Raw genomic sequence first — 21,865 nt, 5'->3', positions numbered from 1 at the left:
TTTGTTTTATTTTGTATTATTTTTATACTATAAAGTTAAATTTCAAAGATGAATATGAGTAACCAGAACATCGCAGATGTAGAATGGAGGATATGTGTAATTTAAAACCAGCATTGATTGATTTGGGTACATCTTATTTGAACTAATTTTCCTTCCCAACTTGTGATTATTATGTTATTTATTTTATCTTTGGGGGGTTGGGTCATACCCAGCGGCGCTCAGGGGTTACTCCTGGCTTCTGCGCTCAGAAATCGCTTCTGGCAGGCACAGGGCACTATATGGGATGCTGGGATTCGAACCAGCGTCAGTCCTGTGTTGGCCGCATGCAAGGCAAACGCCCTAACACTGTGCTATTGCTCCAGTCCCTTATTTTATCTTTCAATTTCTGTGAGGAGTCTCCCAAGCAATAATGAGGGAGCTGTGGCCACTATAGCAATACTTGCTATAGTGGTGGTTCAAAGCTATGGCCGAAAGACATTATGTCTCTGACCTTGGAATACTATGGATCTCCAGGGCCACATCTAGCAACACTGGATGTTATAATCTGGGATATACCTACTACTGATTTTACTAATTGTCTGATAATAAAAAGTAGTGAATTAGTGCCAAGAAAAAAACTCACAGAAACAAAGACATGCTCTATCACTAAGCACATTCCTGGTACTGAAATTTTAGATGTTTTCTTAAGCATTTGGCTTGCTACAAATTCTCCATTCATTTCCTTTATTTTCATACTTTTATAATCATCATAAAATATTGTTGGACTATTTTAATTGATTTTTCTCTCAAAGAGAAATTTTATGTTTCTGTATTCTTTGTTTTTCCCCTTACTGGTTTGAAGTCTACCTAGCATTGTCATTTGCAATCACAGTTATTAAGAGCAAATGAAGACACAATCCACTTACCAAATAGATTCTGCCATAAGTTCCAAGACCAATGGTTTTGTCCAAAGAGAATATTCCAGTTGGATCCTGCAAACATATAAAGCAAATTAATGAATTTTCCTTTCTATTTTTGTTTTTATGGCTACATCTGTTGGGTTACTGCTCTACAAACTCTTATTACCTGAAGAACAGCCCACCCATACCCTTTCCACTTCCCATCAATGTAGACTGCTGCTGGAAGCCAGAATCGGCTTTTTGAGTGGGTTTTGGCTCAAGAATATATCTCAGCCACATCCTAATTATGGAGCAGCAAAAGAAAGGAACAATTACACAGGTATAACCAGAAGAAATAGCAAAGACTTTTTATTCTTACAATTTACTACCTGTATCATTTTTATGGCAAGAGTACTTGAAAATGACAATTATAATACATTAAGGGCATGGTGAATTTCAGAGACAGGTGGGAGAAATTGATTATTCAGCTCAAATGGAAAATTTGAAATGGAGGATGTCTTTTGCTAACCAGTGTTTCCCAAACTGCCTAAGAATCATCTGGAGCTCTGTTTAAATAGAGACTCTTATACTTAGCACAAATTTATGAAACATAAACTTTATAAAGTCTTCCCTACAACACACATATTTTATGCACAAAGATAAAACCCAGTGCTTTAAGCTTGGATTGAAAAAGAAAACAGATCAAAATATGCTGAATTTATACATTAATACATGTGGGCTAGAAAGAAAATCTTTAAAAACAGGGGCTTGATAAAGCTAACTTGATAACTTGATAAAGCTAAAAGATTTACGTGACTGAGTATTCAAAGTTGGTTTATACCAGAAAGAACCAGAATGGGAAACTGGTAGTCATATTTAAATATAAATCTAACATAATTCACATATAGTTTTGGATCGAGTGCTATTTCAGTTTGCCTCTGCTACTACTGTTCTCCAGGACAGTCTAATCCTGACCCCAATATAGATTAGGACTAAACTTGTCATTGTCAAATACCAAGACCACAGCCCTGAGGAATGCCATTACCACATTGAGCACAGAAGGCAAAGAAGACTATCATAGTGAAACACATGCCAGATTTGGAGATGAAAAGTTTTTAGTCCCATGAATTAAGTGATATTAAGAATGCTGTTAAAATTATATGCATATATGAATTTATGCACACAGGTGTTACTGCATTATTTCTGGCAGAAGGCAAGATTAAAATGCATAGTCTTGTACATCTATATATAAGTAAGGTGGTAGAATTCTTTTTTTATAAAAAGCAAGTACAAATCACACATATCTATCTTCTTTTTAGTGTTGCAAGTTACACAATATATTTAGTCAATATTTAATCAGAAAAATTGTAGGAATCCATTAATTAATAAAAAATATAGTTGACTGGTCATTCCTTTCATTTTATATCTCTTAGTTTAGAACAATATGCAGAAAATTATAAAATTTCCCTCTGTTGGTAATCTACAGTTTTCATTCTTATATAGTACTTTAAAGTTAAAAGCTGTACTATGAAAATACCAATATTTTCTCATCTTTTTAAATTCAAATGTGCACAGCAAACTTCACCTTTATTAAGGGATCATGTCCTGTGGTTATTTAACTGTCTAGCCCTACAAAAGGTTGTATATCAATGTAAAACTAATTCACATAGAAGTATTCTCTATTCTCCAAATTACTTTTTTCCTAATTGTGCAAATATTTACCTTAGTAGCTGGTGTTGCCAAATTTAAATAACCTATGTTGACAGATTGGAATATTCTGACACACATGCATACATATGTAGATATAATCTATTGAGAATAAGTATTGCAAGGACCCTAAACAAATTTGCATCAAAATGCAAACTTATCCACATATATATATTTATTGACTGATAGATTTTTTTTGACTTCTTTATTTTGGTGTAGATATTGAAGTTGATGTTTCCAATTTTATTTTATTTTATTTTATCTTTCTCTTTCTTTTTGCACTCCAGCATAGTTTGAGTTCAGGACCGAGACTATTGTGTGGTGCTTGTCTTTATTGCTGTAGTGCTCACTGGATATTTAATTTGATATTTCTTTCTGTATTGTTGCGGTGTTTCAATTACCTTTTTCCTGTCCTCTCTCAAACTGAGGTTGAAAGCCTCTAGAAGGACTCCGCCCATTTTCAGCTTATTTGATTTTTTTACCCCATTCTATTGCTTTTCTTTCCTTCAAACAAAACCACATAACTCGAACTATCTAGCTCCGCCTCTCAAATAGAGGGGGAAACAAGGGAAGAAAACAGGGGTGGGAGGAGGACAAATTTGGTGATGGGTATTCCCCTGATTCAATGTTAATATGTACCTAAAATACTACTGTGAAAGATATGTAAGCCAATATGATCAAAATAAAAACTTTTTAAAAATTTAAACTTCTAAACAGTTTATATGTGTCTCAATCCTTAAATTGTTTTTTAGTTCTTTAAGACTTGAGAAATACTAAAAGCAAAGAAAATACAAATCACTAAATCCTACCTCAGTGTCCAGGAGAACTGTCAAATTTCTGCATTTCTAAAAATTGGTCAAAAGGAAATGAGAAAGGATGGGGTGGACATGACTCTAGCTAAAATTCTTAAACTTCAGACAGACCTGTATGTTTGGCAAGACCAGAATTGTGCATAATCTTGTTTGCTTTTTATGGCAATTAAATATTTACTTCATTTTACTCGTGTATTAGGAATCCCCTGCCCTCGTGTATCTTTTCTATTGATGCCATTCCATTTTTCACTCCATTAGTTAGTTTCAGGAAATAGATCATATCAGTTTGCCTATGTGTGGCTTCATCTATTTGCCCTCATTCATAGAGAATGTCGGAACAGATAACATTTAGTTTGTTAGTTTTATAATTTTGAGAGAAAAATCTAGTTGGAATATGAAGATTTTCTTCAGAAAGAGAAACACCAGTTCCACTGAGTGCTTACTGAGTGAACAAACATTTTACTTTGAAAAATTCTGACTTTAAATTATTAAGTTTATCAAGAATATTATAAAAATAAATAAAAATAAAAATTATTCTACGCTTATAATTCCATGTTTGTATTGAAGTTCACTTTATTAAAACACTGAAAATTATTTGCTAAAAAGCTTACCTATATATGTCACCTCATCTACATTATGCTAGTATAAAATAATTTAGGTGAGATTTGTAGATTTCCCTTTTCCGTGGGAACAGTAGTTGGCTATGTTTGTAAGGACAATAGTTGGCTATCATCAAGACAGTATTTAAATGCCAAATATACATACATATAATTAAGATATTGCATCTTTGAACAGATCTATAACCTCAAAGTTAATATTTATTTAACTTTTCAGAAAGTAAAGAAAAAGTAAACAGGCTGTGCTGAAATACATTGATCTGGTCGTCATTTCAATATGGTGTATGTTCTCTCCTTTTCAGAGTCCAAGGGTCCCTTGCATTCAGTAAAGGGTGCAAGTGAACTGCCAATATAAAAGCAGAACTGGGAAATGGATTTGAGTGGGATCAGTATCAACCAGAGACCATTGGCCAATGAAATAAATGGTATTGCTAAAATAATAGTTCTACTAATAAAGACTGCAATAATAACTCCCATGAATTACAACTCTGGAGGAAAGTTTCTATTCTGGAAGGGTGGGGGAGAAAGAGAGAAAAAGAGAGAGGAGTTAAAGGAGAATCAGGAGAAAAGGCAAGCTAAATCTGGTTAGCTAGTGAGCACTCTGCATTCCCTTTTGTTTTATTTTATTTTATTTTGTTTGTTTTCTTTTTCTCTTTCCTATGAAGACATGCAGGAAATATTTCTTTTCAAAGCAGCGTCGAGTCATTTAAGCTCCTATAATACTAAATCCGGAACAGTGCCCTGGCAAAATAAGGTTTTAGAATGTGCTATTGGAAAGTGAAAGAAATTAAACTAGAGAACCTTGGAAATTTGACTAGATTGCCATTACCTAGTTAGAAGATTGCTTTGCTTTGGACAGTTGGCGCTGGTAAAAGAGCAAACTAACAATGTGATGGGGAAGCATCAAGCTCTTCAGCTTCCCTTTGAGTTCAGCTAGAATCCGACAATATTTAGAAAACATCCCTTTGTGGCTCAGGCTACCCCCTGTCATTACCACCTCTTCCCAGAGTTCCTAGGCCATCCCCAACTTAAATGTCCTTCTCAACTTTGGGTGTCCTGGTGGAGGGGGTACTGATTTTCCACAAAGTTCTAGCAAGACCCTGCCAAGTTTCCCGCCCCATTCGCACCCTTAAGCCCTACTAACTCAGAACCCGTTGAAGAGCAAAAGCTAACTTTGAGAGGAGTAGGGCAGGGGACCCTGGACCCCCCTCGACTCACCGGCAGATGGCCCAGATCCGTGATTTCCTTGTCCCTCCAACCCCCGGGTCCAGCCATGGCTTTGAGCTTCACAGCAGCAGGCGATGGATTTAGGCGCACTTGGGGGAGTTGGATGCAGACAAGAAGTTCAGGAGGGGAGGGGAAGGAAGGGGGGGGGAGAATTGGGGGGGAAGTAAAGGGAACCCTGGTGGGTGGTATGAGAAGAGGACCGCAGTCGTTGGAGCAGAGGGGAAAGCAAAGTTATGCTCAAAACTGTGAACTGCCAAGTGCGCCGGTCCCAGAGACCTAGAAGCTAGTGGGGGCGTTCAGTAGGAGAGAGCTCAGTGTTGGCCTGCTGCTGCTGGGGTGCTCCTCTTTCAGGGTGGGGAGGGGGCGGTGCAAGAAGCCTCCAGCCCCCACTCCTGGAAGCAGCTCCAAGGGGATTGGTGCAGCGTCAAGTCACCAGGTGGGCAGCCTTGCGGCGGGGAGGCGGGCTGGAGCGCCCACAAAGTTAAGGGAGGTGCTGTGGGGCTGTAATGGTTTTCTAGACTTACCCTGAGGCTTCCCACCGTCCTGCCCCGTTCCTGCTCCCTCCCACATCCCCTGGCCAGCACCCCAGCCCCACTGGCAAGGGTTCCACAGGAAACTTTCTCAACAGCTGCATGCCTCAGAAAATCGCTCTGCTCCCAGATTGGGGGCCAGAGCTTGGCCAACAGAGCCAACAGCTTGCTCCCTCCTTGCTCCAAAAAGCAAGAGTTTCCCACGTATGTGTGTGTGTGTGTGTGTGTGTGTGTGTGTGTGTGTGTGTGTGTCCCTCTCTCTGTCTCTCTCTGTCTCTGTGTCTCTCTGCCAACAATTTGCTCCCTCCTTGCTCCAAAAGGCAAGTTTCCCTCCTCTCTCCCTCTCCCCCTCCTCTCTCTCTCTCTCTCTCTCTCTCCCTCTCCCTCTCTCTCCCTCTCTCTCTCATCCCTCTCTTCTCTGTCTCTAATTCACTCTCCTCTCTATCTTCTCTCTCTCCTCTCCCTGTCTCTATTTCACTCCCTTTCTTTCCCCTGTCTCTTAAGTTCATAACTCCATGTAGTCCAAGGACCCCAAACCCCTCATGTTCGAGAACACTAGTGTCAAGGGCTTGGACCTGACCCTAAGGAGTGTGTGTGAGCAGCAAGAGTTCTCCTGTACTCTTGCAGTTTGGCTTTCAAAGTCATCTCAATACACAAAAGAAAAAAGTTCCTGTAAGATTCCCAGTCTCCAGGCTTGGCGGGCGAGGTTTCATTCATTTGCGCTTTCTTAGCAAAATGTTTCCTGGCGTCTTCGTTTCAGTGATCGGCCACAGTTTCAAAGATAAACGCGATTGATCCCAAAGAAGGGAAGCTTCTCTAGGGAGGTTGATGGGATAGACGGCGTGCGGGAGGGATAGAGTATTCAAGCCTCAAACTGACTGAATTCTAAGCTCTAACTTACATTGCAAAGACCTCTCCAGGAAATGTCCTAGCGCTGCTTACTTTCCCTGGAGCTCCCAAACTGTGTGTAACATCCGCACTCCGGGTTCAGAACCAGAACTAGAGGGGCTACCTTCCTGTTTTCTTTTGAAATTTAGAAGTTTCCCCCGCCTCGAGATATATGTACTCAAATATATTCCTTCCACATGGAACATAATTCCTTCGCCATGCTTCCAACTTTTGTATTTGTTTTTGGATCGGATTTTTCCCCTAATGCGTTTGAATTCCAGAGTTTGATTTCTGTATATTCTTTAATCATCCGGCCTCTACGAGCTCTGAAATGGACACAGCTGGAGGAACTGGGTCTCAGGAAAGAAAAAAAATATCTGCTAATGGATACAGAGAAAACCAACTACCTCTTTCACCTAATCACAAACTCGGGTGTTGTAGAATTAATTGTCATGTTATTTCAATTAAAACTTGACTACCCTACTTCAAAAAGTTTTCTTATTTTATAAAAAACAATTAATGAATTCTTATGTCCTCAGTAAAATACGTCTGGATGTTCCTAAATATTATTTTGAAAATGATATTTCAGAACAGAGAAGAGAGAGAAGCCGGTGAGCTAGGTATGGAAAGTTACACTTTAGTGTAAGTTTCTAGTTTTCAGAAACACGTAATCTAGTAATAAAATTTTGAAAGAAATTCTTTGCTAAAGGAAACAGTGGCTTATAAATGCAGACTGTCTTTGGACTACACAATTTCCTAAAGTTAGTATATAAGAAAATCCCTGTGCTCCGCCCACCCCCATGAGATTGTTTAATTCTTTCTAAAGAGCCATGTCCTGACCAGGGGAAATGATCCAGGATAAATCATTAGGATTTCTAGTTGCAAGGCTCTATTGGAGGCTCAAGGCTTCATCACTCCACATAGGACCCCTTGGAAGGAGGAGGGGAAGCTAGATGTTTAACTGTAACTCCACAGAGAACCTATACAAATTTTAATTTTTTTAATTTTCATTTTAAAAAAGCATAGAAACACGGAAACCTTTATAAATTGCTTTATAAATTGGCCTTGCTGAGATTTTTGTACCTAGTTTGGGAAAGGGCAATCTAGAAGACCTGAAAGCAAATGGATGGTCTCCTATCCTGAGGCTGTCTTGAATGAAACCCTTAACTTGGACATTATTTTCCAATTTCAAATATCCCTCCATTATACAATCCACTAACTCCTAACTCCTGCTCCCATGTTCCTCTCTCTCTCTCTCTCTCTCTCTCTCTCTCTCTCTCTCTCTCTCTCTCCCTCTCTCTCTTTCTCTCTCTCTCCCTCCCTCTCTCTCTCTTTCTTTCTCTCTCTCCCTCTCTCTCTCCCTCTCTCTCTCTCTCTCTCTCAAATTGTATAAAATAAACTAAGTCTGTCTAGGAACTTGTTGGATTGTGTTTTGTGCAGTAAAAAAAACTTAATTTGCCACATTTCCTTCTTTATCCCCTAAACCCTAGCTTCATAAAATCTAAAAGATCCCATATGGGATCGTTTAAGATTATTTGCTTAAAAATAAATATATTCCGTATTTATTATCAGTTAATATTTGATTTGTGTACTTGTTTCCCATATCTTCATAATTTATATGTGGTTAAAATATGACTAAAAGGTTGAACAGAGAGAAAAAGTGGAAAAAGGTGAAATTTAATTCATGAACTTAATCCATTCTCTTGCCTTAAGACCCCTAGTGCTTTGTAACTTTTGTTTGGTTTGTTTTGTTTTGGGGTCACACCCGGCAGCACCCAGGGGTTACTCCTGGTGCTATGCTCAGAAATCGCTCCTGGCAGGCTTGGGGGACGATATAGGATGCTGGGATTTGAACCACCGTCCTTCTGTATACAAGGCAACCACCCTACCTCCATGCTATCTCTCCAGCCCAACTTTTCTTTTTTTTTTAACAGATAATATTTAGTGAGTACTTGCTTCTTTACTACGTGTTTTGGATATACTATATCATTTAATATTGTTAGAATTTATCCAGGTTTTTAAATATTTGTGACCATATCATAAATAACAACCAAAAAAAGTTAAGGCTCAGAGAGATGAAGTAACTTTCCTAAAGCCTCACAGCTAGTAATTGGAGGAGCCTGGCTTCTACCTCAGGCAGTCTGACTCCAGACCCCACTTGTCAATGACTATTGAAGGGCCTGTGCATATTTTAAGACTGTGTGAAGAGTAGCCAAATTCAAAAAAGCCTCAGGGTAAGATAGATCAGATAACATTAGCTAGGCCCCTGAACTATCCAGTTCCCCCATCTCCCTTTCAACCTTCAACAGAAATAACAAGAGCTTTATAAAAAGAAATGGAACCCAGTCAGAGCCTAAGAGGAGCCAGTGAATTGCATGATCAAAGATTACCAAATGGAGCACCTCATAGTGAATAATCACGGATTTCCAGGTCAAGAAATATACATAGGAAAGAACAATCCAACAACTTTCAGTGCTAAAATTATTAAAATCCATTTCTATTCCTCCCAGAGAGGATTTTGGCTGAGAATAAACCTTATTCAGTGAAGCCTTAAAGGAGGCTGTGTTTGTGGGCAATCGTGCTTAGCAGACCTGAAATGCTAAATGGTAAGGTTACAGTTAACTCTGTTGATAGGATTATTGCAGAAATGGTGTGAGAATATGATTTGGGATCTATGTATACATTGTTCTACTGTTTGTTTCATGATAGCATCTCCACCCTGGCTATTCTGTGATTATATATTTATATTCAAATAGGTGCACAATTCTTTTATATTAATTGCGAATCACCAAACTCTGGAGTACTTATACTTTAAAATCATGCATGTGTAATAAATGTACAGTCAAAGAATTCTAGATTATTTGTGTTTGACAATATCTTTTAACAGATCATTTTAAAATAAGTTTTATAAACATAAATATGAAATAAAATAAGCACTGAATCAATTAAATAAAGAATGCACTTGAATTGATAAACTGATAATACACTACTAAATCTGTCATTTATTTTCACAAACTAATGATTTCAGATACTCAAGGTCCAACATCTCCCAATAAAGTTGTAATGAATTGAGGTAGTCTAGCTGAAAGAATCTCAAGAAGTCCTTAATGGAGGAAATTATTTTGGGAAACACTGAGCTAAAGGATACTCTTTGTTTTTTGCTTGTTTGTTATTTTTTGTGCCACACCTGGCAGTGCTCAGGGGTCATTCCTGGATCTGTGATCAGCAATCACTCCTGGTGGGCTCAGGGGACCGTATGGGATGCTGAGGATTGAACCCAAGTAGGCCATGTGCAAGGCAAATGCCTTACCCATAATACTATCACTCCAGCCCTATAGGATGCTCTTGAAGTTCCTTTCTTCTTAAGGGAGACAACTTAACAACTATAGAATTTCTTGCAGCTATTCTCTTTGTTTTTCTTGTGGGCCCCAGTTCTGGAACAAAGTAACAAGTCACCTGATGTTTATAAGGCTAAAGGTCATAAAATATGTCATTTGACCATAGTTTGCAAAGCTCTTTCACTTGTCATAGAATGCTCTTAAGCTAGGCAGTGTTTGAGCTATGCTTATTTCTAAAAATGGTTTCCTAGAAATACGATCCTAGATGAATATGTGTTTTATTTCTATTGAATACTGGAATGTTTTTAATGGAGAATATATATATATCACATGAAAGAGAAAGTATGTTTCTTGTTCATTGCTCTATTTTGTACAGAGAAACAACACATGTATATACATAGACATAAACACACAAATGAAGAATATTCCAAGAAAATATTTGATCAACGTTTGAATAAGAGATAACACATATTCAGAATATCCACTTGCTGTACTTAAAGACAAATATTCAGGAATGGAGAAATGAGAGACTTAAAATTAAAATCATCAAATAAAACTGTTCAGATGTTAGTGCAGTATTCTCTAAACATTAGAATTTCCATAAGTTTTGAAACAAGCAGATAGTCAATTTTCAAAAAAGGAACAATAGCTTCTACATGGTTTTATATATTGACTCAGTTCCAGGACAGCAAATCTCAAGTTCTATAATACAAATGGATAAGAGGGCAGGCATACAACAGACAAGAAGGAAGATGAAGGTGTCCTGGCTAAGGGATTAGTGATCCCATTTTTCTACCTTGAATTATACAGATATAGCGTAGGAGAGCAGATTCCACCCCCACTATGATGCAAAACAGAAGAGAGGGCAAACAGATGTCAAAACTAGAGATTTTTTGTCCTAGGGGCTTGGGCTGAAGGTATCACAATTAAATGGTTTTAGGTCCAACTTTGGTATGATGGATCTTGCAGATACAGCTCTTGAAGTGCAAGTTCCACACACAGTGTGAGATACCTGGCATCAGAAGGCTTACAGACATCAGAATTGGTGACTTTCTGGTCCAGGGACTTGGGAGGAATGTGGCATTGGCTCAGCTTAGTGGTCTGGTTTTCATAACAGTAGGCTAGAATATGTAGTTTCATCTCCCAGAAGGCAGGGCTCACCTCAGCATAACTTACCTGCAAACAGAGAGCATACAAACTTCAGAACTGCGTATATTCTTGAAGAGGGACTTTGGAGGAGAATGGAGGATGTGCAGGTAAGTGATTTGGGGTCCCACATTGGATGGCTAGAGCATGCAGTTTCAGCTCCTGGAGGACAGTTCCCACTCTCAGTATGAGATCTAGAATTAGAGGCAAACAGACTTCAGAACTACCAAATTTGTGGTTCAGAGTCTTGGAATGATTGTCGAGGCAGAATAGTTCAGGGTCTTTTGTCTCATGCTGGTAGACTAGAATATAAAGATCAAACTCCAGAAGGGCAAGTACTACACCCAACGCTGTTCACCTAGGATCACAGGAGAGACAGACTTTAGAACAGTCAAGAATTGCCACAGTGGCTTCAGAGTAGAATGGAAATGACATATCTATGGAGTGTAAAATCCCACATTTTAAATCTGGAGCATATAGATTCAGCTTCAGAAGGACAGTTCCCACCTCCAGGGTGATGAATCTGGGATCAAAATACAATCTGAGGGCAGAAGTGGAGAGTTTCTGGCCCAGGTTGTTTGAAATAGAATGGAGGTGGCACATGGCACACAGTTTGGTAGTCTAGACTAGAGCATGCAGCTTTAACTCTCCAGGGCAGCTCTCAGTCCCAGCTTGAGATGCATGAGACAAAGAAGGCAGATAAACATCAGAACAGGTATCATTCTGGCCCAGATCTAGGGAGGAGGCTAGAGGTGTCACAGCTAAGGGTCTGGGAGTCCCACCTGGGTGGACATGATCATGCAGATTCAGCTTCTGCTGAACAGACCACACACACAGTGTGAGACACCTGGGACCAGAGTGCAGACGACTTTTTGGTCCAGAGGCATAGGATTGGTGTGGAGGCAGCGCAGCTGAGTGGTCTGTGGGCCCGCACTAGTAAATTGGGTAATGCAGATTCAGCCCCAGGAGGAAAAGTTCCACCTCCATAATTTCACCAGTGAGAAAGAGCATAGGCAGACATTAGAACTGAATACTAAGTACTTGCTATTTGGGATTAGATTGGAAGTGTCAAATAAGTTTTCTTGGTTCCATGTTGGTAGATTGGAGTATGTTTATTCTGTCACTTCCAGTATGAAATCTTGAAAGAGGACAGATAGACAAAAGTATGTCAACTTTCAGGCCCAGGTACTTGGGAGGAGTGTGGACATGGTACAGCTATGAGATCTGGGGGTCGAATATCTAAAGGACAGAGCCTGCAGATTCAGCTCCAAGGCTGCAAGAAGGCAGGTACTACACCAAAAGCATGACACACCTCATATAAGAGGGCATACCAATGTCAGAACTGGCTACTTTCTGGCCCAGAGACTTGAGAGGATGGTGGAGGAAGCACAGGAAAGGGGTCCTGGATTCCACATTGGTAGGCTTTAACATGAAGATTCAGCTCCTGGAGGGCAAGTCCCTCACATATTGTGACTAAACTGGCATGGTATGGTAAACAGACTTCAGAAATGGATAGTTTCTGGACTAAGGGCTTGTGAGGAGGGTGGAGGTGGCACAGTTAATGTGTCTGAAGTCTCATGTTGGTAGGATGAGGAATGTGTATTCAGCTCCTGGATGATTAGTTCACAGTCTAGGTTGAGGCTCCTGGGACCACAGTGCAAGGCCCTATAAACCACAGTATTCTATTCTAGATATCTGTCCATAAAAGGAAACACCCTAGAAATGCCCTAGACAATTGCCAATCAACTTAATGGTCAACTGTGATGGTTTGAAGTTTCTGTAACTTCATAAAAGGTATTGAGAATTTGTTAGGTCATTGCCTAACAAGGGACGACCCCCAGCATGCTGGTAATAAACTCTCCTACTTTTGTATCACTATTCATCTCCTGATGGTATTTGTAGGAGTAACTCCTGAGTCCAGAGCTAACAGACAAGATGTTTGGGAGGTGGAAGAAGGCAAAACAGTTAAGGGGACTGGGATAATACCTTTTTATACTGGAGAGTGCAGATTCATCTCCTTTCAGGCAGGCCCCACCTGACTATGAAACGTCTGGGCTGAGAGGACAGAAATCAGAACTGATTTTATTCAGCCCTGGGGCTTGAGAGGAGGGAGGAGGATGGAGGTAGTGCAGCTAAGGGGTTTTTGGTCAACTATTGGTGGGCTGGAATATGTTGATTCGTGTCTAGGAGGGCAAGATCCACATCCAACATGACTCACATAGGATCAGACAGGAGATAGACTTCGAATTAGCAACATTCTAGCCTAGTACCTTAGACAGAGGGTACCAGAATCACAGCTCTGGGTCTAAAGTGCCATATTTATAGACTGGAGAATGTACAACCAGCTCCAGGAAGGAGTGTCCACCAGCTTTACCTAACTAGGATCATAGGGCAAAAGGACATCAGGACTGGTCATTTTCATCTCAGGCGTTTGAAAGAAGGATGGAGTCATTGTAGATAAGGTTCTTTTGGAATCTTGTTGATAGGCTAGGTCATATAGATTCAGCTCCAGGAGTGATTGTTCCACCACCAGAGTGAAGCTCTAGGTATCAAATGATAGATTGATTTCAGAGCTGGAGATGCTTTACTCAGAACCTTAGAGGAGCTTGCAGGTTGCACAAATAAAAGGATCTGTGATCCCATGCTGGTAGGCAGTAATATATAAACTTTGTTGCTTGATGGCAGATCCGAGAAGACATCAGAACTAGATATTTTCTTTCCCACGTCCTTGGGTAAAGGGTGGTGGTAGCATAGCTAAGGTTTTTGGGGTCCCACACTGTAAGATGACACCCAGCTATTAACCCAAAACAAAGGAATTCCCCCATCTTCCTTTTTACCCTAAACCTCTCCCTTTGCTATGTAAAATCCTACCTGGATAAATATTTTTCTTTCTCTCAGCATTTCCCCACCTGGTGAATTGGGACTAGTTTAATAAAGAGCAGTTCTTCTGGCTTGTTGCAGTGAGAAGAAAACCCCCGACAGAAAAAGTAACTGACTCCATGATTATTTCCAGACTGGCTTGGTTTATTAATCATTCACTGCTACACTGCTTCTTTAGACCCATCCACCTGGGTTTTGAGTTACGGTGCATGGGGTGATCTCACAAACTATGGGAATTTATTTTACATCTGGCTTTCGAACAGTGACCTGAAGACCTGAGAAGACCCCTATGATGGTGACTGGATAATCACCATAATGGCCTCCTTCAGCTGAACTGAGTTTGAAGTGCCTGTCACCAGAATATTAGTGCACATGGCCCAATTTCTGAACATGGTAGAGACTCCCTCAGACTGAACAGAAGCTGGCAGTGAAGAGTTGAGAGCTGAAGACTCTAATAAGCATCCCAAAGCCAAGGTCCACTGCCTTTCTTCTACCAAAGGTGGCTCTGCAGCCTAAAGCAGCTTGTCGAGGTCACTGATGAGGAAGAAGTCGAAGAGAAAGGCCCACTGAAAGCAGCAAGATCATAAAAGGAAATTAGATATAAAAGAGTATCTTGAATATATACAGCAGCTATATCAGAAGCAATCATCAAGGCTTGAAGGTAGTTGTGGGATATAGTAAAAAAATTGCAAATGAATGAATACCTCAAAAATATTGCTTCACACAGACTCTCATTCAGGTTTGAAGGAACTGCTTCAAGGACAAGAAGCAACTCAGGAACTTTCCAGACTAAAAATCAACTTTACAAGAACAAAAGGGGGTACTTTTAAAAAATAATTTATTAAATATCATGGTTACAAACATGTAAATAATTGGGTTTTAGCCATAAAATGCACACAATCCCTTCACCACTTTGACTTTCCCACCATCATTGTCTCCCATTCCCTATCGCACATCTCCTCCTGCCTATCTTCAAGACAAGCCTTGCATTTCTCTCTAGTGTTGTCATGGTAGCTGTTATTTGTCTAACTGCACTTACCACTCTTTGTGATAAGCTTGTTATCATATGCTGGTCCCTCCAACCTTATCTTGATTGTCTTTGGGTGCTATTATTATATTGTCTTTCATAGTCCTTAATTCCCATGAGGCTAATCATGGTCAATTCTCTGCCCTAAATGCACTTCCAGGCTATTATGGGAAGTCTCCTACCAGAGACTGGTCCTCCTTGACCTCTTTGTCTGTATTGTTTCTGGTTATTATTATACTACCCAATTCTGTATCCCACAAATGAGTGGTATTATTCTATGTTTATCCCTCTACTTCTGACTCATTTTCTTCAGCATAACACTCTCCTTAACTGTTCATGTTTAAAAATTTTTATACTTAATTTCTCCTACCAGTTGTGTAGTATTTCAGTGTGTAACTCTACCAAATTTTTTTTCACCCATCTTTTCTTCCGCAGGCACTCGATTTGTTTTCAGATTCTGACTACTGTGAAGAGTGTTGCAATAAACAGAGGAGTGCCTGGGGCTTTTATTCATTGTCTCCTAGTATATATTCCTAGGAGTGGTATTGCTGGATCCACATTGTTTTCCTCAAATATTGGACCAGTTGACCTTCACAAGAGCAATGAACGAGTTTGTTTTCTCACAGCATCTTTCCTAGCACTGGTTGTTCTTGTTTTTTGTTTTGTTTTGTTTTGTTTTGTGATGTCTGCCATCTATGTGGTTTTATGTGATATATCATTGTTTTTATTTGCATCTCCCTGATGACTAATAATGTGGAACATTTTTTCATATGCCTTCAGGCCATCAATGTTTTTTTCTTTGAGAAAGGTTCTGTTAATGTGCTCTTGACATGTTTGGATGTGATTTGGTGTTTATTTATTTATTAATTGCTAAGCTCTATCAGTAAATTATATATTTTAGTTATTAATCCATTTTCAATGGGTATTGGATGAGTAATATCTCCCATTCCATGGAAGGCTTTGTATTTTTGTTACAATTTTGTTTGAGGTGCTAAAGCTTCTTTGATTATTGCAACCCTATTTGCAATGGAATCTTTGATTCCACTTGCTTCGCCATGGTGTTTCATTGTTAAAGTTACTTAGCTTTAATGCCATGGAGTGTTTTACAGAGGTTTTTTTCTCTGTACCTTATGGTTTCAGGTCTGTCATTTTTTTATAGGTCTATCACTTCTTTAGTTGATTTCAAGATATTTGATTATCTAAGATAAAATTGTGAATGGGAATATTTTTATTAATATCTCTCTTCTTTTTCATTATCTTTATATATAAAATCCATGGACTTTTAACCATTAAATTTGTGAAATGCCACTTTCCTATACAAATATATTTATTGTTTCTGGAATCTATTTTGTCCAGTATTAATATTTTATAAATATAATATCATAGTACCCACTTTAGATTGCACTGTTTTTACCCAAAGTTATTCCAAATTTTTTTCTTTCTTTTTACTAACTCTGATGATCTTGTCCACCTGGATAGGTATATTTGTCTCTCATTTGACCCTGCCCCTTCAATTAAATTTGAAGTGGTCAATAAAGATAAGTTTTCAGTTTGGTGGGCACAGTGACCACAAGATGAAAATCTACTTGATTCCATAATTTTCTCCTCTATGCCTGGTTTAGTTTATTAATCTGTATAGTGACCCTGCTTCATACCAGATTACCTGGGGTTGGAAATACTACACATAGGCTAAGTTTTACAATCCACAAACTGTGAGTGATTGACATTTTTTTACTTAACTGCATGAACTCGATATGTTTTTTTTTAATCTATTTCCTATGGCCAGTTCTTCTATATTACATGAAATAGTAATGGCAAATTTGTCTTTTGCCAGTCTATTGGTATGTTGCATTATGTAAATTGACTTAGTATGTTAAGACATTTTTGCATCCCTAGAGTGACTGTTAGTTTGTCATGATATCTGACATTTTTGATGAATTGTCACATTATATTTGTTAATATTTTGTTGAGGATATTTGCACTTCTGATAGTCAAGGTTATTGGCCAATATTATTCTATTTCTTGTGCTGTCTATATTTGCGTTTCATATCATGGTGATGTTAGCTTCATTAAAACTGTTAAGGGAATGTTTTTATACATTCAATTTCTTAGAAGATCCTGAAAAATATTTGCTGCAGAACCTCTTGAAAGCTTTGAAAAAAGTCACTGGTGAATCAATCTGGGTCTAGGCTTTTGTTTGTCAGAAGATGTTTGAATAACATTACATTAAATAATGTTTCAACATACTCAATACTGATAAGTATGTCTAGGTATTCCAGATCATCTTGGTTTAAACTTGAGAGGTGACAGGAATAATTATAACCAAGAATATTCATTCTGCACATTTATCTCATTTTGTGGCATAATCTTTTCCAAAGAAATATCTGAATATCCAAAAAATGTTTCTTGTCTATTCTGACATCTGCACTTTCATTTCTAATTTGGATTACCATGTTTTGCTCTTTCTTCCTTTGTGAGTTCTGCTAACTGTTTATAAATCTTGTTTATTTTCTCAAAGAACAAATTCTTGCTTTCATTGACATTTTGGATTTTTAAAGTTTATGTTTCATTAATTTCTGCTCTGAATTTTATTTTATTATTCTGTCATTAGCAACTGAAACTCTACTGATGAGGCCTTCCAGTGAGTTTTTTATTTCAACTACCTAGGTTTTCAGTTATGTTATTTCTGGTTAAAGTTTTCTCATTTCCACTCTCATATCGCGTTTTAATAGCTGCCTGTCACATGATTTTCCTTTTCGGGGCTTCCAAGCTATCATCTTCATTAACTAAGATAGTGGGGTTCTGATTTGCTTTCTCATTGAGACTTTTTCAGTGTTGTGTTTTTTAATGTATTCTGTTGTGTCTCACTGATTAGAAGAAATGCATGACCACTCTGCTTCTCTCAGTGGCCACATTCTTCTTGGCACTCATGAATTGTGGTGAAAATAGCTCTTCTGAGTAATAAAGAGACCCTGATCCATGTTTTTTTCTCTGCCTGTTTTTGAGAAAGTAAGAAACTTATAGTTTTAAGACAACTTCATACATAATTATTTTGATTTATTTTTTCTCAAGAAGGTGTCATCTATCAGTATAATTTCTGAATACTTATTTACATTATTTTCATTTTTTATATTTACTTGAAATTCCTAACTAATATCCCTTGCTTTTTCTTCTTATATAACTTCTTCTTGCAGTATTCTATGGTAAAGTCTAGAAGAGTAACTTTAGTTTAGCTTAGTTTAGTTTTTTTAGTTTTGGGTCACACCAGTGGCGCTCAGGGGTTACTCCTGGCTCTGTGCTCAGAAATCGTTCCTGACAGGCTCAGGGGACTATATGGGATGCCAGAACTCCAACCACCATCTGTCCTGGGTCGGCTGCGTGCCAGGCAAATGCCCTACCACTGTGCTATCTCTCCGGCCTATAGAAGAGTCACTTTAGTTTGGAGACCAGAGACACCATAAATGAGCATCTGATATGAATAAAATTCTTAATGTGACCTATAAGCCAAAAATATGTTCAAAACATATAAATATGCATTAAGAAATAAAGACCAGATAAAATATATGTATCTCTGACACAAAAATACATTTTCTGCCAAGTGGAGATTTTATCTTGGAGTGGTGTGTTTCATGGTACTCACTAGAGAAGATAAACTTTATAGATTTCAAAAACTAGTTTGGAATTGTATTCTTACACATTGAAAATTTTTTGTTCTTTTTCAAGTTATGCAATGTATAGACTCCTAGATGACCTATTAAATGTCTCATAAAAATCATCAAGTATAGCTTTTACAGGAGAAAGAGCAATGTAACTGTAGTCAGACTTATAAATTTTTCAAATATTTGAGGTCCAGTTATTATTTGTAGATTTCTGTAAAAAATTTTCTACCATTTTAATATCTGTGAAATCATATACATAAATCTGTGTAAATTTATTTATCAATCTGCATTTATTCTGTATTATACGATGAATTACACTCTCACAGTCCCTGAAAATTCTGAGGACACAGTGTTACACATACTCACAATTAGTTATGCATAAAAATATGTGGTTTGGTTATTGAATATACAGACATAGCTAAACATTTTTGGCCTTCTTACAAGGTAATGAGTGGAGATGTGGTGGTTTTTGAGCTATATTCCATACCTGCGGTTTTTTGACTAACATTCCATAATTGGTCTGTGGGGGAAGTGAAGAGTACAGAGGAAAAGTATCCTTCATCTTTTACGTTCCACTCTCAGAGACAAGATTTAATCCATTGAAGCACAGAATTAAAACTGGTGTGTTTTTAAGTTTTGTCAACTTTGAGGTTACATTATCTGTGCAACACTACTTTCTAAGTACACAAATGCTTTATTTGTGGTATAATTGATGGAAGGGTGAAGGGATATTACATATTACTTATGTTTTATAGTTGGTACTCTAAAGCTATTCAGTAGACTTGATAGACTTGCTCTAATATCTCTCCATCTCCAATATTTGCCACATTATATTCCTTGTATTATATCAACTAGTTGGGAACATAATTTATAAATTGTAACCTACTTAATGTCTAGCAACTTTTTCCAAGTATAATAGATATTTAGGACTCATTGATTAATTCAAATTTTCATATTGTATAACAATTTTAACCTTTAATGACAAAATAGTATCAATAACAGTAAGATGGTTGTTTCTATTTAGATATTGAAAAGGAGGAAAGTGCTTTGAACAAAATAATTCTGATACCCAAATTAATCATTCTGTAAGTATTTGTGGTTGACTTGGTTTGTAGAGTGTTAATCTGTATATATGTAGTAAATGATACATAAAAACTTAGGGCTTATTTTCACTCACAAAAAATGATGGATAAAAGTTTTTCTGTATATAACAGATTAAACACCCTAGACACAAAATGGTATAACTCCTCCATTTTGTAGAATTGTTATTTTTATCTGCCTTTATGCCTTTAAAAAACAACTCAATATTTTTCACATGCCATTATATCTGGCTATAAACTCCCACAAATGACCCAGATTAATATCATTTTATTTATAGCTCATACTGTCTCCAGTTCTAGGAGGTAGCAATTTTTCTGAGTTTTACAAAATTAATCCTGCACTTTTACCTTTGCCCCTCTTCCTAAATAAATTCTTAAGCTGAAACTAAAGAAAATATATTATTCAATAATTTTGAGCATATATTTTTGCCTAGTGAACTTTTATTATTTTAATTTCTTTTTTTTTTGGTTTTTGGGCCACACCCAGCGGTACTCAGGGGTTACTCCTGGCTGTCTGCTCAGAAATAGGTCCTGGCAGGCACGGGGGAACCATATGGGACACCAACCACCTTTGGTCCTGGATGGGCTGCTTGCAAGGCAAACACCCGTTGTGCTATCTCTCTGGGCCCTATTTTTTTAATTTCTAGTAAGAAATTTTTATAAATGCTGACAATAATGTTCATAGATTTTTCTCAAGCATTTTTATTTTCTTATAAAATACTTTCAGAAGATACTCTTAAAAATAATATGGGGGAAGATCCATTATTATTTTAATAGATATTTTTCTATATGAGTATTTAATTAATGTACTCAATAAAATAAGTCTGAATCACATAATTGTATTTTTTATTAAATTCAATAATCAAGTTGCTAAAATAGTGCCTGGCATATGAAAGAATTTACATATTTATTTACATATATATTTACATATAGATTTTATCAGAGTTTCAGAACACTCTATTTGAATAAAGTCAAACAGAAAATAAGTAGATATTAACTATATGCCAAGAATGTGGTAAGTTCTTGCCTTTGTTTTTCTTGAGTTTAGATTTCACCTGGAATGAAAAACATAGAATGGCACAAAGCAATTTCACAGTATGTATACTATATTAATAACAGAAATTTTCATGTTCTCTTTTTGGCTCTGCAACTTTTTCTTTTATTAACTTGGATAACTCCCTTAGTTGGAAATGTATTAATTCTCACTTACAAGAAACACATTTTGAGCCATGATCATACCGATTCACTGCTTCACCTGCGGCTAGATCGTGGGCAACAAGTGGGAGGCCTACTTGGGGCTGCTGCAAGCCGAATACACCAAGGAGGATGCCCTGGACGCCCTGGGATTGAAGCGCTACTGCTGCCGCCACATGCTGCTGGCCCATTTGGACCTGATCCAGAAGCTGCTGAATTACGCCAGCTAGAGAAATGGCTGTGCCCCGCACCCCTCTGCACCCTGTACCCACCACCACACTGGGAGGCAGGCGAGGGGCCTGGCCTGCAAGGGCAGAACTGGTAGTAAAGACCTTCGAAAACCAAAACAAACAAACAAGCAAAAAAAAACACATTTTGCAAGTTCCTGTGCTAGATTGAATTATATATTAAAATTATCATTATATATTTTAAAATACAGTTAAACAAGAGACACAATATCTTATAAAGCATTAAAGTATATAAAGTATACTTATATTTATATAAAGTATAAAAAGCATCAAACAAAATAGTAATCAGCACTTAATAAACAATAAATACTACTCAACATATATTAGGTAATAAACACTAAATAACATTGTAGAGAAAATGATGGGGGGCATTTTAATGAAGTTCAAAATGTATGAATGCCTAGAGTAAAATAGTTTGATATAATTAGGATTATATATGTGGATGATATGCTTTTAAGAATATGTAAATATAAATTGCAAAGATGTCATAGACATAAGTTGAAATATTAATAAAAATTGAAATATTATCAGACATCAACTATTTTAACCTCACAATTTTATGTATAAAACCGTTTTGAATTTTCCCAGTATTTTTTCTCTGCATTGATAAAATT

The 21,865-nt window shown here is 37.5% G+C and overlaps 1 protein-coding gene and 1 pseudogene across 1 annotated transcript in view; one reads left to right on the top strand and one right to left on the bottom strand.

Moving 5' to 3' along the window:
- The window catches only part of NRK (Nik related kinase), a 181,313-nt gene extending 176,024 nt beyond the window's left edge, over nucleotides 1–5,289 (bottom strand). Inside the window, 2 exon segments of the mRNA XM_049766937.1 lie at nucleotides 906–971; nucleotides 5,233–5,289. Coding sequence (XP_049622894.1) covers nucleotides 906–971; nucleotides 5,233–5,289 — 123 coding nt within the window.
- A 15,749-nt stretch (nucleotides 5,290–21,038) lies between these two features.
- On the top strand, nucleotides 21,039–21,233 carry LOC125998910 (DNA-directed RNA polymerases I, II, and III subunit RPABC5-like; annotated as a pseudogene).
- The last annotated feature ends 632 nt before the right edge of the window (nucleotides 21,234–21,865 follow it).

This window comes from Suncus etruscus, chromosome X (assembly GCF_024139225.1).
Source record: "Suncus etruscus isolate mSunEtr1 chromosome X, mSunEtr1.pri.cur, whole genome shotgun sequence".
Taxonomy (NCBI): domain Eukaryota; kingdom Metazoa; phylum Chordata; class Mammalia; order Eulipotyphla; family Soricidae; genus Suncus; species Suncus etruscus.
Note: the sequence above shows the minus strand (reverse complement) of the source record. Positions and strands in the feature narration are given on the sequence as shown.